Consider the following 18,472-nt stretch of genomic DNA (forward strand, 5'->3'; position numbering starts at 1 on the left):
AGGCCACCTCCGGGTGGCTGCAAAACAACGCTCCCCAGACACAGAGCCATCTGCAAGAGCAGCCCTGGCTGAGCGCTGCACACAGCTTGGCCAATGGTGGGTTTGTAGGGGCAATGAGACTGCAGATCGGTGAGGACGAAGGCCCCTGTGCACACACACTCTACCCCTGTCCCCAACCGTGTGCCCATCCCCTGCCTTCTTGCCCTTCCTTCTCTTCCAGACTCACTAGGGACCCATCTCTCCTTTCCTTGAGAACTTGCTCCAGGTTTTGCCAACTTTATAATACCCAGGAAGGCCCTTTCAATAGACTGCTGGACATCTGGGAGGAGTTGAAGCCAGTGGCACTTTGCTAGTGGGGACACTGTCACAGGTCTCTTTGAGAGTCTGATAAAAGTATAATCTATGCAGAAAAAGCAATGCCCCTCTGCCCACAAACATGGAATTCTGCATAAGATCTCAAGGGCCTTGAAGCCCACCTCCAAGCAAAGTGGGAGAGGGATGACAATGTTTGAGGTTGTGGTGGGTCTGGAGAGCCTGGCCCGAGGAGAGGCTGTGCCCTTTTTTTTTCTCCCTAGGGAGATTTTTGAAGAGGGGCTCTTCAGGTCAGGAGGAAGCCACAGCCCCCAACCCAGTCCCCACTTTGAGGCTTCAGGCAGGGGAGGGACAGCCTGGGAACCGGTCTGCCAACCAGTTTAACCGGGACTGGTTTCGACTCAGGGAGTTCAAAGGAAGCTGGGGTGCACCCCGTCCTACCCAGCCTGCCAATGGAAGCAGCAGCCCTTAACTCTTTCCTGGTTGTGCCCTGGGCAACATCCAGGTGGTGGTCCATGCTGGAGAGGGGTCTGCGCCTCCTCAGAAGATGAAATGGGTGGGGTGACCCTGGCTATAGCTGGGAAGTGCAACCAGACACCCAAGAGTGGGGAAACTGAGCGAGAGCCTCCTGTGCTCCCTGACCCCAGATCTCCCTTGGGATTCCCTCCTCCTGCGTGGCGGTCCCTGGAGAACCCTGGCTTCTGGGTGGATGCAGGGGCGCTGGGATTGGATTTCTGGCATGATGAATATTCATCAGCTTGAGCCGGCCTCTGCTTCTGTTTACTTAGCCGGGAGGGGCTGGGTTTCAGGTTCACCTTGACTCCAGGAGCTGCAGCAGAGCAGGTAACAGCTCTTGCACCTGTTTCTCTTGCACCTGACGTGCAGCTGCTCCTACCCACCTCTCCTGGCTGAGCCTTGCCTGATACAGCAGCCCGGAGGCACCACTTGCTTCCCGAGTCTCACCCTCCCAGGCAGCTCCTACACTCAACTGCTTCTCTAGGAAAGGTCTCACCTCCAGCCTGGAGCAGTCGGGATTACAGGTACAGGCAGAGGGCTGGTGGATGGGGAAACCAAGGCATAGACCCCAGTCAGAGCACCTGGTTCTGCCTCCAGGGCTGACAAGCCCAGCAGGAAAGAGGAACCCAGGCCTCTAACCTGGTCTCCACTCAAGACTCATCCCACTGGCCTCTTGGAGTCAATCCAGGCCTCCAACAGAGCTCCTGCTGAGTAGTTTTGTTAACCCTTGCTGAACTGGAGCCCACCCTTCTGACCCCCCAGTCTGGAGCATTTTTCCAGCTGTCTGGTAGGAACATCTCCCAATTCCTATCCAGGGTACCCCTGTCTCATCCTGCAGGCCCCCTAAGTGCCATCGGGGCCCTGCAGAGGGATGGGGGAGGGAGTTCTGGGGTTTTGTCTTACAACATATTAGCTGACTTGCTTCCCCTATCTGTCCCCCTGCCCCTCCACCTCTGCCCCAGTCAATGGTTAACTTGACCCAGCTCAGGAGGGGCCTGGCTCAGTCTGGGCAAAGCCCTTCAGAGCAGCTCACAGAACCCAGCTGGGATGGAGGGGCCTCTCCTGGGACACCCATGTGCATGCTATAGCGCTGGCCACCAAAGACAGGGGGTGGCAGGCTGTCCCATGAGGCCTTTCATGGCCCCAAAGCTGTGCAAACAACAGAGGTGAAACTGGCATCCTCAGGGGCTGATTTCCATCATCCCTGGATTGCAAGGCCCCAGGGCAAGGGCCCAGCCCTTAGCTCGGCCAGCTCAGGAACCTGCACAAGCTAACTGCAGGGCCCACCATGTGTCACCAAATGCTGGGTCTGTTTGAAGTCCCAAGCACCTGCTCCCACTCCCCCAACCCCTTTCAGCCCTCTGTGATGAGGCACAGGCAGGCGGTTGTAGATATCTTGTTCTTTGCAACTTTGAGAAACTGGGAAGTTTGGATATCACATCACCTTTTTTGTTTGCTTGTTTTTAAAGCAAATCAGATTTTACACTATCTTTTATGATGACTATTTACAGATCCTACAGCTGGGTTATTTTGTAAAACAAAGAATAGTCCGCTAATTTTTCCATTTTGCAAACTCAGATTTCCATAAGTCAGGCTTGCTAATGGGGCAAACGCCTGCTTACTGGTCCCCACATGTCCTCCTGGGCAGAAGAGACAGGAAGGCCTGGCAAAAAGGGTATTCTCTTTTTTTTTTGTTGTTGTTTTTTGAGAAAAGAGTCTCACTGTGTCGCCCAGGCTGGAATGCAGTGGCATGATCTCAGCTCACTGCAACCTCTGCCTCCTGGGTTCAAGGGATTCTCGTGCCTCAGCCTCCCGAGTAGCTGGGACTACAGGCATACGACACAACATCTGCCTAATTTTTTGTGTTTTTGTGTTTTTAGTAGAGATGGGGTTCCCCCATGTTGGTCAGGCTGGTCTTGAACTCCTGGCCTCAAGCAATCCTCTTGCCTCAGCCTCCCAAAGGGCTGGGATTATAGTTTGAGCCACTGCACCTGGCCTCTGGCAGAGTATTCTAGAGAGACCAGAGTACAAGGCTAGGATGCAAGGGCACCAGAGTTGATGCCTTGGTGGAGGCCCCAGGGCAGGGCACAAGGGCTGTTCCCATCTCTACAGTTTGCTGAGAAGTTCCTCGTGATCTGTGGCTCCCTTTATGCCAAGGAGAGTTAAGCCCCAGGTTTGCCAACTTGAAATACCTGTTAAAACAGGTGAATTTTAATGGCACAGGCAGAAGCCCTTTTCTCTCTGGAGCTAGAAAATCTGGTGGTTATGATAGTCTCAGGAGCTGGATCTTCTGTTTTTCCATTCCCCAAGTTCCTTGGCAGCCCCAAATGGGCAGTGGTGGGGCTGTGGGCCTCATTCCAGACAAGGCAGTGACTCGGGCACCCACAGACCAAGCAAGTGCCCTGTTCCTCCTTCTCTGCTCTCCCCCACCTCCTTCCAGAAACCCATTCTGGAACACTAAGTTCTGTACAAGGCTGTGCTAAGCCCAGGTGGGGCAAGCTGCCAAAACAAACCTCTCAGGCTGTCCCTAGGTGTGCTCACCTCTCCAGGGTGCCCTAGAAGTATTTATGGAGCCCCCCTCACCACTCCTTCACTTTCTGAGCGGGAGCTGCACAAGATCTCCCCTCAGCTTCTCTTGCTACTTGAGCCCAGCTAAAGGGACAGAGCTGGCAATGTGGGAGCTGCTTCCCAGACAGAGAGGTGGGAAGGAATCCACTGGCTGTGTGCTCTGAGGGAGGGGGTGGGGAGCAGGAGACCAGAGCACGAGGGGTATGGATGCAGGCATTCAGCTCATCGTAAAGTCTAGGCCTGCGTCGTGCTCTCCTCTTTCCTAAATTTGATATGCTCCCCCACCCCTAAAATAATCTATACTCATTATGGAAATTCCAGAAATCAGAAAACTAGAGAAGAGAAAGCATCCTCTACTCCTACATAAAGAAAGGCACTATTGGGCTGGGCACAGTGGCTCATGCCTGTAATCCCAGCACTTTGGGAGGCCGAGGCGGGCGGATCACCTGAGGTCAGGAGTTCGAGACCAGCCTGACCAACATGGAGAAACCCTGTCTCTACTAAAAATACAAAATTAGCCGGGCGTGGTGGCGCATGCCTGTAATCCCAGCTACTCGGGAGGCTGAAGCAGGAGAATCGCTTGAACCTGGGAGGTGGAGGTTGTGGTGAGCCGAGATCATGCCATTTTACTCCAGGAGGTTGTGGTGAGCCGAGATCATGCCATTTTACTCCAGCCTGGGCAATAGAGCAAGACTCTGTCTCAAAAAAAAAAAAAAAAGAAAAAAAAAGGCACATCATTTGGAGTGTCTTTCTGGTCTTTTTCAAAAATGCAGTGAACACTTCCAGTTTTTAAAAGGAGGTGATACCCTCTAGCTTTCTGGTGTACACTGGCTGCGCCTTCCTTCCTGGGAGCTTTCACAGCCGGCAGCTAGGCATCCTGAGAACAAGACCACCGACCTCACCAGTCATCAGTGTTCCTCTACCTGTTCTGTCATTGATCTTCCTTCATCTAGCAGACTGTCATCTGCTTCTATCTTACATACCCCAGCAATCAATGATGTCCAGGCAACCTCCTCTCCGAGAAGTTCCGCTAGCTCATATAGTAACTTTGTGGAAATTAGTCAAAGGTGAGCTCCCAGGGAAGGCAGCTCCATGGTAGGACACATGGCCTGTGAGTGGAGAAGCCTGGATTTCAGCCCCAAGCCCCACCCTGCAAGGTACAACCTGTGATGATCATGTCTCCCCTGTACTTCTGGGATCCTTCTAACTGCTTTCTGCCTTTTTAGCTCCCCTTCCAACTCCTGTCCTTGTGGAAGCTTGGTGGGGAAAGGGAACCATCCCTTAGTAATTATTCCCATTATCATAAGTTTTACTTTGCAATGCATGGTTACCTCTGTGGGCAGGGATTAACAGTAGAGCTAAATGCTAGCGCTGGATGGGATGGGTGAGGAAACTGAGGCCCAGAGAGGTGGTAGCTTGCCAGTGGTCATGAGGCTAGGACAGCCCCCAGGACTTCCCACTCCCAGCCTGAGGATCTGACTCCTGCCTTAGGAAGAGCCCAGCAGCTACTTTAGCCCTGCTGGTCACCACTGGGAAGTTCAAATTGCTTGGAATGCCACTAATTATATTTAATTTTGTAATGAATTCCAAGCAAAATGCACAGGGCGTTTCCCTCCCTATGCTACCAGTCAATGGTCTGCCCATGCCTGGCAGCAGGGTCTGGTGGTATAGTGGGAAGTTTGGGAAGAGCATCAAAGGCCTGGATGCTGTGTGACTCAGGCAAGCTGTCCACCTGCCTGTGGCCCTGAGGGGCCTGGCAGGAATTATCTCAAAGCTCCTGACAACCCTGCAGGGCAATGGTGTGTGCCTGTCCCACTGCCTCTCTGTCTGGCGAGTGGCTTCCCTGTCTTGACCTTGACTTTGACCCTTTTCTTGTCTCACACTCTCCAAAAGCATTGTGTCACCCCACTGACCTGAATCTTGGGTTTATTCAGCCCTACCTTAAATTCTTTCTTTAATTCTTCTTCTTCTTTCTTTTTTTTTTTTTTTTTGAGATAGTCTCGCTCTGTCACCCAGGCTGGAGTGCAGTGGCATGATCTCAGCTCACTGCAACCTCTGCCTCCCGGGTTCAAGTGGTTTTCCTGCCTCAGCCACCCGAGTAGCTGGGATTACAGGTGCGTGCCACTACACCCAGCTAATTTTTGTATTTTTAGTAGAGCCGGGATTTCACCACGTTGGCCAGGCCTGTCTTGAACTCCTGGCCTTAGGTGATCCACCTGCCTTGGCCTCCCAAAGTGCCAGGATTATAGGCATGAAGAACCACGCCCAGCCCTTTATTTAATTCTTAAAACAGCCCATGATTAGGAGTCTGCAGCAAGCTGGTCCAAAGGCACCCACCCCCTTTTCCCACTGACCCCTTTGTCTCCCCCACCCTACTCCAGCAGAAAGCCCCATCCTTGGCTTAGGGAGCGCCATGACGACTGAAATTGGTTGGTGGAAGCTGACTTTCCTCCGGAAAAAGAAATCCACTCCCAAAGTGCTGTATGAGATCCCTGACACCTATGCCCAAACAGAGGGAGATGCAGAACCCCCGAGGCCTGACGCTGGAGGCCCCAACAGCGACTTTAACACCCGCCTGGAGAAGATTGTGGACAAGAGCACAAAGGGCAAGCACGTCAAGGTCTCCAACTCAGGACGCTTCAAGGAGAAGAAGAAAGTGAGAGCCACGCTGGCAGAGAACCCTAACCTCTTTGATGATCACGAGGAAGGACGGTCATCAAAGTGAAGGGCTGAGGAGGGTGCTAGCACCTCTTGGCTCCCTGCCATCAGCCAGATCTGAGACAGGACCTTGCCACGCTGGCCTCTTTGGCCATAGCTGAAGCTGTGGGGCCAGTTGATACCTGCTGGCAGGAAATGGCTGTTTTTTAGGTTTGTATTTATGTGCTGCCACTTTTGTAAGGCCTGGGAGATCCCAGGGTCCTCCACCCTCCCCCTGACCACATACAAAGGCACTCTAGTTCAAGGGTGAAAACTCTCACCCAGGAGGAACAGCCCTCCTTGAAGCAATGGCAGGGCCAGCAGGGAGGTGGGCATGGCAGGGAATGGAGAGAGTGAGCCAGACAGACTTCACCTCCTTACTGGACACAGGGTCAAGGGCGAGTTTCAATTGCTGCTCCCTTTACTTTCTCTACCTGTGACTACTCCCTGGACCAATTCTGAGGAGGGCACATTTTCCAGAAGCCACGTGATAGGGGCTGGTTTCTGTGGAGCCAGAGGCAGAGACCCTGAACTTGAGCTCACCTCCTAACACTGGCAGTAAACTTCCTGGAACTTTGCCCTCAGGTGCGGAGGGGACAGAGGACCCTGGCACTCTGTTAGGGTGCTGTAGAAGACTAGATTGATGGTAGTTTGGCCTGTTAGTTCCTGTTTTGGCCATGACTTTTGCAGGTGGCAAGTCACACACCCTCAAAGGGAAGCTACACAGGCCAAATCGGGGGAGTGGGTGGGGAATTTTCTCCTCTCCCTCTCCTACTATAATAGTATTTAAGACATATCAGCTCCAGAGATGAGTCCTGGAGCCTTGAATTTTGTTTAACAAAATAATTGTAGGTTTCTCTCTGTAATAACAATGCTGGAAAAGCAGAGAACCTCTTTTATGCTCATGTCTTGCATTTATTGAGATGACTGTTTCTCATGCCTTTATGTTCCTTCATGTAAGTAAAGTGGACCTTTGTGCTCAAACTGTTCCTTTCAAGCTTCAGGAAGGGTTCCCAGGTGTGACAATGTAGGAACTGAGTCACTAATTTTTACCATCAAACTAGCCTTAGTATGGGGATGGGGCAGCAGAAGGAGCTAGTTACACCTCAGTGGTCAGTTCTCTCCAGTCAACAGAGAGCCCGTCAGGTGCTCTAAGAGAGTAGGGCAGACCTTTGGTGATTGACCCCAAAGTTTCAGTGGTTTGGTTTGGGATTAAGATTCAAACTCTGGCTCTACCCCTTAGTAGCTGGGTGACCTTGGGAACATTTGCTTGTACTCTGAGCCTCAGTTTCCTCTTCTGTAAAAGGGGGCTGAAATAATACCTATCTCATAGGGAGTGGTCAGTATTAAGTGGCCTATGAGAGTCCCATAGTAAGTGCTCAGTTTAATACTGGTTTCCTTCCCCCTTCCTTTATAAGGAACTCCACCATACCCCACAGCTTTGGTTTAAGAAAAAGGAGAAGGTGGGTATGGTGGCTCAGGCCTGTAATCCTAGCACTTTGGGGGCTGAGGTGGGAGGATTGCTTGAGCCCAGGAGTTTGAGACCAGCCTAGGCAACATAGAGAGACCCCATGTCTAAAAAAAAAAACCAACCAACAAACAAAAAGTAGCTGACTGTGGTGGCACATGCCTGTAGTCCTATCTACTTGGGAGGCTGAGGTGGGAGGATTGCTTGAGTCCAGGAGTTCAAGACTACAGTGAGCCATGATTGTGGCACTGCACTACAATCTGGGTGACAGAACTAGGTCTTATCTCTAGGGGAAAATAAAATTAATAAATAAGAGAGGCTTGGCGCGGTGGCTCATGCCTGTAATCCCAGCACTTTGGGAGGCTGAGGCAGGCAGATCACCTGAGGTTGGGAGTTCAAGACCAGCCTGGCCAACACGGAGAAACTCCGTCTCTACTAAGAATACAAAATTAGCCAACTGTGGTGGCACATACCTGTAATCCCAGCTACTTGGAAGGCTGAGGCAGGAGAATTGCTTGAACCCAGGAGGCCGAGGTTGCGGTGAGCCGAGATAGCTCTATTGCACTCCAGCCTGGGCAACAAGAGCGAAACTCCGTCTCAAAAATAAATAAATAAATAAGAAAGAGGAGTTCTCTCTTAAGCTGTCACTTAACCTCATAAAGCTGTCACTTTATGAGGTTAGGTCCAGCTCTTTCTCAAGCCATAAGAGCTGGGAACTAAAAAAATGTTGGCCAAATCTCTGGAGCTCATGGTAGAAACACAGGGAGAGACCAAGGTGGCCACTAAACAATGTGGTCCTGCGGCTTCCAGGTCAGCTCCTGGCAGGCTGCTGGGCCACCCCACCCCAGGAGCTGTTGCTCAGGGAATTTATTAGTGAAACAAACAGACCTATACAAGGGACGCTTTGTTAGGTGCCTCGTCCCGGCCAGGGGGACCTCAAATGATGAGTAAGGGAGACCAGGAGCTGGAGGGATGGAAGTCAGGCTCAGGGGTGCTGCCTTACCCAAAGCCTCTTTCCCCTACCCCTTCCCACTACACAGAACTTTCTAGGGTCTCACCAATTACTCAATCCATGAGGCCTCCACAGAGGATCTCAGACTTTCCCTACACCGCAGCCCTGCCCAGTGTTAATAGCTAACATTTATAGGGTGCTTAAGGCAGGCAGCCCCTAGAACAAGTCCTCCCTAAGGTTGTTCATTTAATCCTATCATCACCTGAGACAGGTGCTGTCATTATCCCCATTTTTCAGACAAGTTGGCTGAGGCTTAGAGGTTAAATCACTCACCCTGGGGGCCAGGCGCTGGCAGTGGTACAGCTAGTACTGAAGCCAGAGCCAGCTTGTACATGTGACCACTGTCCCACACAGCCACCTTCCACTCTTGATTCTCATCTGCTACGGGGACAGGAAACTGAAGCTCAGAACAAAGAAAAGCACAGACACCTTCTGCAGAAGGGGAAGTTGGGAGGGGAGGGAGCAACGTCTGGGTCTTAGGATCCCAGGAGGTGAGCATCACTCGAGGGGGGTGGACAAACTCTGGAAGCAGTTGGATAAAGCCAACCAGCTTTGAAGCTGAGTGTCCCCTAAGACCCTAGACTACAGGTATCTCCCACATCCGCCCATTCTTGGTTTCCCTGAGGTGGGGGATAAGGATGGCCCCTGGGCCACCAACCTAAGGTTCTAGATAATACTGGCACTGTACTGCCAACTCCTCCAGTATCACCATTACCCCTCTGGGTGAGAGTATCCACAGCCCCTCTGCCCCTTGCATGCTGACCCCGGCTCCATCTTCTAGGTAAAGTCCACATATGTTTCTAAGCTGGGTGGCCAGATGGATGTGGGGTAGGTACTAGAAGCCAAAGGGAGATCTGGATGCCCAGGGAAGCAGAGCGAGGCAGCTGCAAGTTTTCATGAGAACAGGGGAAGAGGAGGAACCGAGAGCGCAAATATGTGCGGCAACCGGGAGAGGCTACGGGTTATCGACCACAGTTTCACTGGGACGCGGCCCAAGCTGATGAAGGGGGAGGCAGGGGAGGCGGGCTAGAAGTTGCTTTCACTGCCCGGAAGGGGCCGACCTTGGGCGGCGGGCTCCCCCTTCTGGACATACTGCCTACAAGGTGCAGAGAAGTGAGGGGACAGGAAAGTTGCTTAAATTCCCCAAGTCCCTGCCTTGGGGGTTGAGGGAGACCAGGCCGGGTTGAACATCAATAAAGTGCACGGCTGATAGGCTTTTATTAAAGACTGGGGGCAGTAACGGCTGGACAGAGAACGGAAAAGGAACATCTGAGACCAGGCTCAAAGCTAGGGGGATACACAACCTCCAATAACACAAGGTGGGTGCAGCACTTCTACACACACACACAGACACACATCACTTACTCATCAACGGCACAGCCTACAGTACAAGAAAAAGGGCAAGGTAGGTAAGGGCACCCAACACCCTCCTGCCTGCAGGGGGCCCCACAGGGTTAATGTGCCTTCCTGCACGCAGGCTTAAGAGGGATAAACAAGGAGAGGGCTGCCCTTGGAGAAGGCCTGCGGAAAATAGTGACTGAGGCACAGGTCCATGCAGGGGAAGGAAGCACAGTTCACAGAGTGGCAAGCTCAATGCCAGCCAGTGCAAGCAACAGTCAGTTCTTTGATCCTGGCTTAGTCACAGCAAACATTTACCCAGCCTGGCTCTTCTCCATAGCCAGCAGGTTGCTTGCTCATCCAGTCTGTCCCTGGTCAGCGGGCATGTGCTCAAGGAGAACAAACACAGTTCAGCACAGGACTCAGCTGAGGGTCACTAAAGGATCACAGACTGTGAGGGTGGGAGGTCTTGGTTTAGAGGTTGAGTCTAGTGCAGCTGATCACCTGGGGTCTAGTGAAAATGCAGGGTCAGATTCAGTGGGTCTGGGGTCTGAATCTCTAAGGCGCTGCCAAGTGATGCTGATGCTCCTGGCTTGTGGACCACCCTGTGTATAGCAAAGCTCTAGACTAGGAGGTCTCAACCTTGGCTGCACAGAATTCTCTGGGGAGTTTTTAAATTTCCCAGTGCCCAGGCTGCATTCATATCATAGTAGAGACAGGGTTTTGCCATGCTGGCCAGGCTGGTTCAATCATCTCTGAGGGTGGGACCCAGGCATCAGGGTTTTTTAAGCTCCCCAGGTAATTCCAGTGTGGGGGAAAAACCAATGAACTAGGAATTATCAGCAGAGGTGGGGAGTAAGAAAAGCAGATATGTGAGTAGTCTGAAAAACATAATCTCTATAATCATTTAATTTTTCTTTTTGGAAAATGTATGTATACATACACACAGTTTCCATAAAAAAACATAGATAGTAAAGCTGATTAAAATCTTCCTGTCCTATTGGTACCAGCACATGAAGCCCTTCTACAAAATTCCTGACTGACTGGGAATAAAAATTCCTAGTGACAGCCCACTCCTTCTGAGGCAGTTCTGATTGTTTGAAATCTCTCCCAATATTGAGATGAAACCTGCTTCCCTGTAACTTCCCTGTAATTCTGTGGGTCCCTTGTAGCCACAGAGAAGGCAGCAATCAGTAGGGGAAGTGCTATAAAAATATACTATCCCGGCCAAGCGTGGTGGCTCATGTCTGTAATCCCAGCACTTTGGGAGGCCAAGGCGGGCGGATCACTTTAGGTCAGGAGTTGGAGACCAGCCTGGCCAACATAATGAAACCCCATCTCGCTGGGTGTGGTGGCTCATGCCTGTAATCCCAGCACTTTGGGAGGCCAAGGTGGGTGGATCACAAGGTCAAGAGATGGAGACAATCCTGGCCAACATGGTGAAACCCCATCTCTACTAAAAATACAAAAATTAGTTGGGCGTGGTGGCGTGTGCCTGTAGTCCCAGCTACTTGGGAGGCTGAGGCAGGAGAATTGCTTGAACCTGGGAGGCAGAGGTTGCAGTGAGCCAAGATCACACCACTGCACTCCAGCCTGGGCGACAGAGTGAGACTCCATCTCAAAAAAAAAAAAAGAAAAGAAAAAAGAAAAAAAGAAAAAAAAAGTCCTATCCGTAAATGAGTTAGTTAAGTTGTAATCAACAGAAATAGATTCTAGCTAGATTAAGTCAAAAAAAAAAAAAAAAAAGAGAGAGAGAGAGAGAGACTTTACAGAGATAGTGGGGTGTTTTAAGGCAGGGGGAGGAACTGCACAGCCCAGACCTGGGAGGGAGGGATCCAGGGAAGGAGAGATCCTGGGAATTGCAATAGCAGCAGGTAGAGGCTGTTGGTTCCTATTGTTTCCTGGCTGCTATGAATGACTTGGCTTTAATGACTCCCAAGGTTCTGGATCTCTCCAGTTCAAATTTCAAATTATTGACAAAACAATCTGATTGGCCAGGTTGGCTCAGGTGCATATGCTAGGACTAAGCTTTGGCCAGTATGACTCACATGGTAACAGGGCTGCTGGGGCCCTGTCTGTCACCAGAAAGGGAGTCACACCGGCTGCTACCCCTAGAGGGAGCTATCCTAATCAATCATAGGCAAGGTCAAAAAAATAATTATGGAATTATTTTCCATTTGTGATTCTCTACGCCACCATTACACTCCACTTGACCAGCTAACTGAGAACCAACTGAGTACAGAGAACTTAGAGGATTAGCTCTGAAGAGTCCTGAAGATAAGGGGTAGGGAGGGAAATGGGTTGAGTTTAGAAAGAAGGGCCTGGGTCCCAATCCCACACCCTCTCTTGACACCTAGCCCTAGCTCCACTCTGGGCCAGCAGGTCCCAGAGTTAAGGTGCAAGTCTCTCATAGAGCCAGTCTTCTTCCCCGCGGTGGGTCATGGGCCCCAAAGGGGAATCTCCTGTGGGTAGGCCCCGCCGAAAGACTATCCGGTCATGCAGGCGGTTGGTTTGACCTTGCCAGAACTCCATCACCTGAGGGTACAGGACATAGCCACCCCTATAAGGAGAAGCAGAGGTTTCAGTGCTCTGTGGAGTTTTCTAGCCAGGTCATTCTCCCACCCTCACCCCTCATCCCAGGGCCTCTTGAAGGAAGTTGCTGGGATGCATCTGACAAGGGTGGCCAGGGAGGAGGAGATCTGTGATTCCCCAGGCAGGTGGCTTCAGGTAAACACAGGGGCCTGGTGTCCCTTTCTAGAGGACTACCAGATGTCACTCACCAGGATTTTGGCTTGGGCACCTCTTGATCCTGGTAGAGCTGTTCCAGTTCCTCATTTTTCTTTCTCAGATACTGTCCAGGGGGAGGAGTTAGAAGAAGGGCCAGGCCCAGTCAATGATTCATGAACAAGGACTTCCTGGGGATATGTGCTGGGGACATGGGTGAGCAGAGCAGACTGGCCTCTGTCCTCCAGGAGCAGTCAACAGGATGGCCAGATGGACAGAGGAGGCCTATTTCCCCTCTCCCTACCCCCACTTTCCCTTCTCACTGTCCTTTTCACTGTTTTCACTGGGCTGGAGAGAGAGGACATCTCCTGGGGACATCTCCTGGCATCTCCTGGGGACAGCTTCTGGGGATAAGCCAAAGCCTCCACCACCTGGAGGACTACAGCAGAGCCCCACTCACCTCCCGATCAGGGATCACAGAACTCTGGTGGCTGACCACAGCCCCAATCTGGCTGCTCTTGGGGCGGGAGTGGAAGTAGCACTCAGCCTCCTCCTCAGGCAGTTTCTTCACAGGGCCTTCCACACGCACCTGCTCAGGGATGGCTCTGGGTGAATGGCATTCAATGCCACCTGCCCTCCCTACCAGCATAGGCCCCGTTCCTCTCTGTTCGATTGGCTGCCCCACCACTCTTGGCTCCAACTAACTGAGGGCTATTTTAGAGGCAGAGTGTCCAGCTGGGATGTCTGCCCAGTCTGGGGACCTTCGCTAGACTTAGCCGTAAACTCAGGCCCTGCCAACCCAGCCCATCCCAGGCTGTCCTGGGAAAATTCACTCACCTGACGGTTAAGTGGCTCCCAGTAGAAGACAAGGGAAGCAAAGGGATTAGAGTCCTAGAAGTAAAAGAGAATCCACAGCCAGCCGTCAGGACAGGGAGAGGAGGCCTCCGGCATGCAGGGAAAAGGCAGGAGAGCTGTAGTGCGCAGGCCCACAGCAGATGCATCCACCGTAAGAGCTCATTTAAACCCTCAAAAGTAGGCCTATTGTCACAGACACGGAGACAGGCTAAGTCACATGCCCAAGTTCCTGCAGGAAGTGGTGGAGCTAAGTTTAAGCCAGTCGGACTCCAAAGTGAGACTGGGTGATTTCTCTCACCCACAGATTTGTGAGTCTTGAGAAATGCATGCTTGGCTGGCATGGACTCAGGGAGGTTTACTCATTTTGGATTCATTCATTGAATGCACGCGAAGTGCCCACTCTGGGTCTGACAACAGGAGATGTGCGGGGGATACAGCAGAGATAAAACAGAGCAGCCTCCACTCCTACAGAGCTTACTGTTGAGCAGAGGAGACAAATATCAGTTACATAATCACCCAAATAAATGCTCAGTTACAAACTGAAGAAAAAGACAAAAAAGAAAGTTGCAAGTTATAATGGCAGCAAACAGCATGAGGGGCTGAGTCTGAGTCAGAGTCAAGGAAGGCCTTCCTGAGGAGGTAACATGTGGGCTGAGATCTGAAGGAACAGGTCATGGCTGATGGGGTGAGGCTGGTTAGAAAGTGCATTCATTCATTTATGGCAAAGAGCACAGCAAGTGCCAAGGCCTCATGGCAGGAGGGCACTTGCACACAGAGAGCAAGTAGACTGGGGGGGTGGGGTGGCATAAGAAGGTGACTGAGGAGGCAAGAGCCAAACCCTGCAGGCCCTGGGAAAGATTACTAGCTCTTTTCACTCACCAGCTCTTTTCCTTTTCGACTCTCGAAGTTAGTGAAGAAGCGGAAGCCATCTTTCCCGAAGCCCTTCAGCAGCAACATGCGGGCAGAGGGTTTTCCATCTCTAGGAGCAAACAGCAGAGCACTGTGGTCAGAGTCTGCTTCAATGTTCTGGCTATAGTCCCTCTTCCCAAAGGATGTCTCAGCACCCCCTCCAGCTGCACCCCCTTTATTGGGTTGTCAGGCTACCCCGTCCCATGTGCTCCTGAGGATTTGTCCTAGAGGTATGACACCACAGCCTAGGGCCCTGTTATGGGCTGAATTGTGTCACCCCAAACCCCTATGTTAAAGCCTTAAACCCCAATGTGACTGTATTTGGAGAAGGGGACCTTATGGAGGTAATTAAGGTTAAGTAAGGTCATAGGGGTGGGGCCCTAATCCAGTAGGACTGGTGTCACTGTAAGAGAAGAGACACTTCAGAACCACCTCCCTTGCCCTCCACAACACACACACACACACACACACACGAAAGGCAGTGTGAGGACATGGCAAAAAGCAGCTGTCTGCAAACCCCAAGCAGAGGCCTCATCAGAAACCACCCCTGATGGCACCTTGATCTTGGACTTCCAGGCACCAGAACTATAAGGAAATAAACTCCTGTTGTTTAAGCTATCCAGTCTACAGTATTTTGTTAAGACAGCCCTAGCAAATTCATAAGACCCTAAGGGCAGGGACTAACAATAATGCAATCATCCAATGCTTCGGGATCACAGTGGTGCTATGAGATCAGCCCCTCTGCTCAGAGCTCTGGGAGATATCCACTTGCACAGTACAAGAGCACTGGCTACAAGGCCTTACACTTTAGCGAGGAGAATTGAATAACAGGCTAATACAAGTGATGTCTCAAAGGGCATATGATTGTCAAAGGAATGATATAGTCAAGCACTGTGCTAGATTTCGAGAGAGAGACAGAGCTTCACCAGGAGAAGTAGCTCCTGAATGGCAGACGGGGCTTGGGTAGATGGGGAGATGAGGGAGGCAAGGGGTTGTGTGTGGATGTATCAAGGGCAGAAATGAACAAGGCACTGCATTTTTATCACTGAAATGTAATTTTGTGGCCTGGTCTTTGGTTTATAGGTAAGGACACAGGCCCAGAGAGGACAAGTATCTTGCCTAAAGCCACAGAGCATGTTAATAACAGAGCTGGAACCATAAAATTGGCATCCAGAGTAGAGAGCTTCATAAGCTTCCTAGTTCATATGTATCCACCCAAAGAGGGGCCCACGGCCATGCCCACCTGGTGCAGGTAGCCAGACACATGGCATTGGCTTCCCCTATGTCAGGACACTGAACAGCCTCCTCAAACCAGGCAGCAAACTGTTTCACTGGGTCAAGGGAGGTCAGATGAGTCTCCTCAAATGCCTAGGAAGGGAGATTTATTTCATTTAATAAACATATATAGTGCTTACTATGGACCTGGCACTGTTCTAGTCACTTTTCAAAAATCAACTCATTTAGTCCTCATGACAATGACCTTAAAATAAGAAATAGTATGCAGTAAGAAGATTCTGTGCCCCATTTTACAGGTGAGGAAACAGGCATAAAAAACTCAGACAACTTGCTGTCCCACAGCTAGTGATGGATAAATCAGGGTTACATGTCATGGGTGTCAAAACTGTCTGTGCATCAGAATCACCTGGGGAGCATAAAAAAAAACTTTCTGGGCTCCACCCCCATAATTTCTCATTCAGCAGGTCTGAGGCTTCATCAAAAACTGCATTTTTATTTATTTATTTATTTATTTATTTTAGACAGGGTCTCACTCTGTCACCTAGGCTGGAGTGCGGTGGTGTGATCTCGGCTTACTGCAGTCTCAACTTCCTGAGCTCAAGCAATCCTCCAACCTCATCCTCCCAAGTAGCTGGAATTACAGGCATGCTCCAACATGCTTGACTAATTTTAATTGTTTGTAGAGACAGGGTCTCACTATGTTGCCCAGGCTGGAAAAACTGCATTTTAAACAAGCGTTTCTAGAAATGCCCACATGCAACCAGATTTGGCAACCAGGGCCCTGGACTCCAATTCCTAAAAGGTTCTCCTGGTTCCCCTCCTGAGGAGGGAAAAGGAAAAGAACTTCCCAGTGGTCAGCAGAAAGTACTGAAGGCAGTAAGCTAAGAGCTTTCTCCTCCCCTCCTCCCTGAGCTAGTCCCCTTCCCCCATATTCCACTTACTTTTTTGTCAAACAGTTTGTAAGCTGTTTGTCACTGTATCCACCTAAAGAGGGGCCCATGACCATGCCCACCTGGCACAAGGAGGTTTGGGTGACCCCCAAATCTCCTTGCCCCAGGGGGTGGCCCCAGAAGCCCTGAGGGGCTGGTTCCTCCTACTCCCCTCCCCCCAGTAGATGACTCCGAGGACCCCTCTTCCCCTGCCCTTGAGGGAGGCCCAGCACAGTCCTGACATCCATCACATGAAACCCCGATTCATTCATCACTAGCTGTGGGACTGAGCAAGTTATTTGACCTTGCTACCTGTCGAGTAGCAGGGTTCTAAGCACTTTACAAACATCTAAGACCATAACATCCCCGTGAGGCAGATACTATCACTTCCCAGATGAGGAAACTGAGGCCCAGATACATTAAACATTCCAACCCAGGCAGGCTCCAAAGTTCGAGCTCTTACCCATTACGAAAGGCTGCCTTTTGAACCCATCTTCATTTGCGTTTCCCCGGAACTCCTCCCCTGGTGGGATGTCTTTGAAGCCCCCTTTTCCCACGGGGGGTGATCCTCAAACCTCCTTGCCCCACCGGCTGGCCCCAGAAGCCCCGAGGGGCTCCTCCTACTCCCCTCCCCGCTGTAGATGACTCCGGGGACCCCTTTTCCCCCGCCCCTGCAGGAGGCCTGGCCCTGGCGGCGGCACCTCTCGGTCCCCGCGGTAACTCTTGCGCATGGGTCCCAGGTCCATGGCAGCACTGCGACCACACAGGTGACTGAGGTAGCCTGGCCACTCGGCAGGTCGCCCGAACGTCGCCGTGACGCCCCGCAGCCAGCACGTCATGGGGGGCCGCCGGCCACGTGACCCGGCTGTGGCCCGACACTGGGTTCCTTTGAGTTCGGAACCAATTTCTCACCCTGGACTTCTACCCCGGGGAAGGAAGGATTTGCCAGTCGCCCAACCAAGCTAACAGGTCCTAAGTCCTCGGAGCCAATGAGTTTCCAGGATCGGAGGAGGGGGACAGACACGGAGAGGTCATTGGTTGGAGCTTTTCGGTAACGAGGCCAATTAGAGCGAGAACAGAGGAACGCAGCGGCCAATGGGTAGCGCCTTTGGGGGCGGGAGCAGAGAGACAAGGAAATGCTGTCACCGCTGTTAACACGCACGTGGAGGTTGGTTAAAGGTATAGGAGGATCTCTTGCAGCTCAGGCGGGGCGGAGGATGTGTCCCGGGGGCTTGAGGGGAGTAGTCAGTATTAAGTGGCTGGCCCATAGTAGGTGCCTGTAGGTGAGCTTAGGGCAGGAAGTACCCCCTGGGAAGGGAGACTAGTGGAATGGGAAAAGAAAAATGGAAGATGGAATTAGGGGCCAGACTCTGAGGAAAGGTGATGGGGACACATAGAGAAAAGGGTAATCTGGTTGTGGGGAGAAATTAGGGCATGAGAGTGGGAGAGGTTGAAATGACTTGTGGACCATGCCCCGAGTGGGGAGGTGCAGTGGGGTGAGGAAGAGACGGTGAGGTGAGAAGGAAGATGGCTGAATGGGAAGGGGGAAGAAGGAAATTTGGGACCAAGGTATCCCAGACCAGAGTGGTTTTCCTCTTCTAGTTTTGGTTTTGTTTTGTTTTGTTTGAGACGGAGACTAGCTCTGTCGCTCAGGTTGGAGTGCAGTGGCGCGATCTCGGCTCACTGCAACCTCCACCTCCCGGGTTCAAGCAATTCTCTGCCTCAGCCTCCCGGGTAGCTGGGATTACAGGCGCCCGCCACCACGCCCGGCTAAGTTTTGTATTTTTAGTAGAGACGGTGTTTCACCATGTTGGCCAGGCTAGTCTCAAACTCCTGATCTCAAGTGATCTACCCGCCTTGGCCTCCCAAAGTGCCGGGATTATAGGCGTGAGCCACCGCGCCCGCCAC

The 18,472-nt window shown here is 51.6% G+C and overlaps 2 protein-coding genes and 1 long non-coding RNA gene across 6 annotated transcripts in view; 2 read left to right on the forward strand and 1 right to left on the reverse strand.

Annotated features, from left to right (window-relative positions):
• The first annotated feature begins 220 nt into the window (after nucleotides 1–220).
• PRR15L (proline rich 15 like) lies at nucleotides 221–7,077 on the forward strand. Of its 2 annotated transcripts, none has more exons than XM_009431837.4 (2): nucleotides 221–1,352; nucleotides 5,778–7,074. In XM_009431837.4, the coding sequence occupies exon 2, from the start codon at nucleotides 5,810–5,812 to the stop codon at nucleotides 6,119–6,121; it is 312 nt and encodes a 103-aa protein (XP_009430112.1). In that variant the 5' UTR covers nucleotides 221–1,352; nucleotides 5,778–5,809; the 3' UTR covers nucleotides 6,122–7,074. The 2 variants fall into 2 exon arrangements, with proteins under 2 accessions (XP_009430112.1, XP_001173420.1); XM_001173420.7 differs by having other exon boundaries at nucleotides 1,101–1,352; nucleotides 5,781–7,077.
• A 2,690-nt stretch (nucleotides 7,078–9,767) lies between these two features.
• Nucleotides 9,768–17,563, reverse strand: PNPO (pyridoxamine 5'-phosphate oxidase). Of its 2 annotated transcripts, none has more exons than XM_001173409.6 (7): nucleotides 17,266–17,563; nucleotides 15,643–15,767; nucleotides 14,370–14,469; nucleotides 13,473–13,526; nucleotides 13,096–13,224; nucleotides 12,692–12,762; nucleotides 9,768–12,471 (listed from the first exon to the last, which is right to left on the reverse strand). In XM_001173409.6, the coding sequence occupies exons 1-7, from the start codon at nucleotides 17,401–17,403 to the stop codon at nucleotides 12,303–12,305; spliced, it is 786 nt and encodes a 261-aa protein (XP_001173409.1). In that variant the 5' UTR covers nucleotides 17,404–17,563; the 3' UTR covers nucleotides 9,768–12,302. The 2 variants fall into 2 exon arrangements, with proteins under 2 accessions (XP_001173409.1, XP_009430115.1); XM_009431840.5 differs by having other exon boundaries at nucleotides 17,028–17,563.
• A 99-nt stretch (nucleotides 17,564–17,662) lies between these two features.
• Nucleotides 17,663–18,472, forward strand: part of LOC104002793 (uncharacterized) — a 41,735-nt gene continuing 40,925 nt past the window's right edge. The window contains exon 1 of one of the 2 annotated variants that reach the window (XR_010152801.1): nucleotides 17,663–17,743. This is a non-coding gene — a long non-coding RNA (uncharacterized LOC104002793). The remainder of the gene's footprint in view (nucleotides 17,744–18,472) is intronic. The other variant, XR_010152802.1, reaches the window with a different exon arrangement.

Source organism: Pan troglodytes, chromosome 19 (assembly GCF_028858775.2).
Source record: "Pan troglodytes isolate AG18354 chromosome 19, NHGRI_mPanTro3-v2.0_pri, whole genome shotgun sequence".
Classification (NCBI taxonomy): domain Eukaryota; kingdom Metazoa; phylum Chordata; class Mammalia; order Primates; family Hominidae; genus Pan; species Pan troglodytes.

Coding starts and splice junctions, on each gene's coding strand:
- PRR15L (XM_009431837.4), top strand. CDS start 5,810: ATGACGACTGAAATTGGTTGGTGGAAGCTGACTTTCCTCCGGAAAAAG.
- PNPO (XM_001173409.6), bottom strand. CDS start 17,403: ATGACGTGCTGGCTGCGGGGCGTCACGGCGACGTTCGGGCGACCTGCC. Junction 14,470..15,642: donor TGTCTGGCTACCTGCACCAG/GTGGGCATGGCC, acceptor GTTTGCTCCTAG/AGATGGAAAACCCTCTGCCC. Junction 12,472..12,691: donor GTGCCCAAGCCAAAATCCTG/GTGAGTGACATC, acceptor TTCTCCTTATAG/GGGTGGCTATGTCCTGTACC.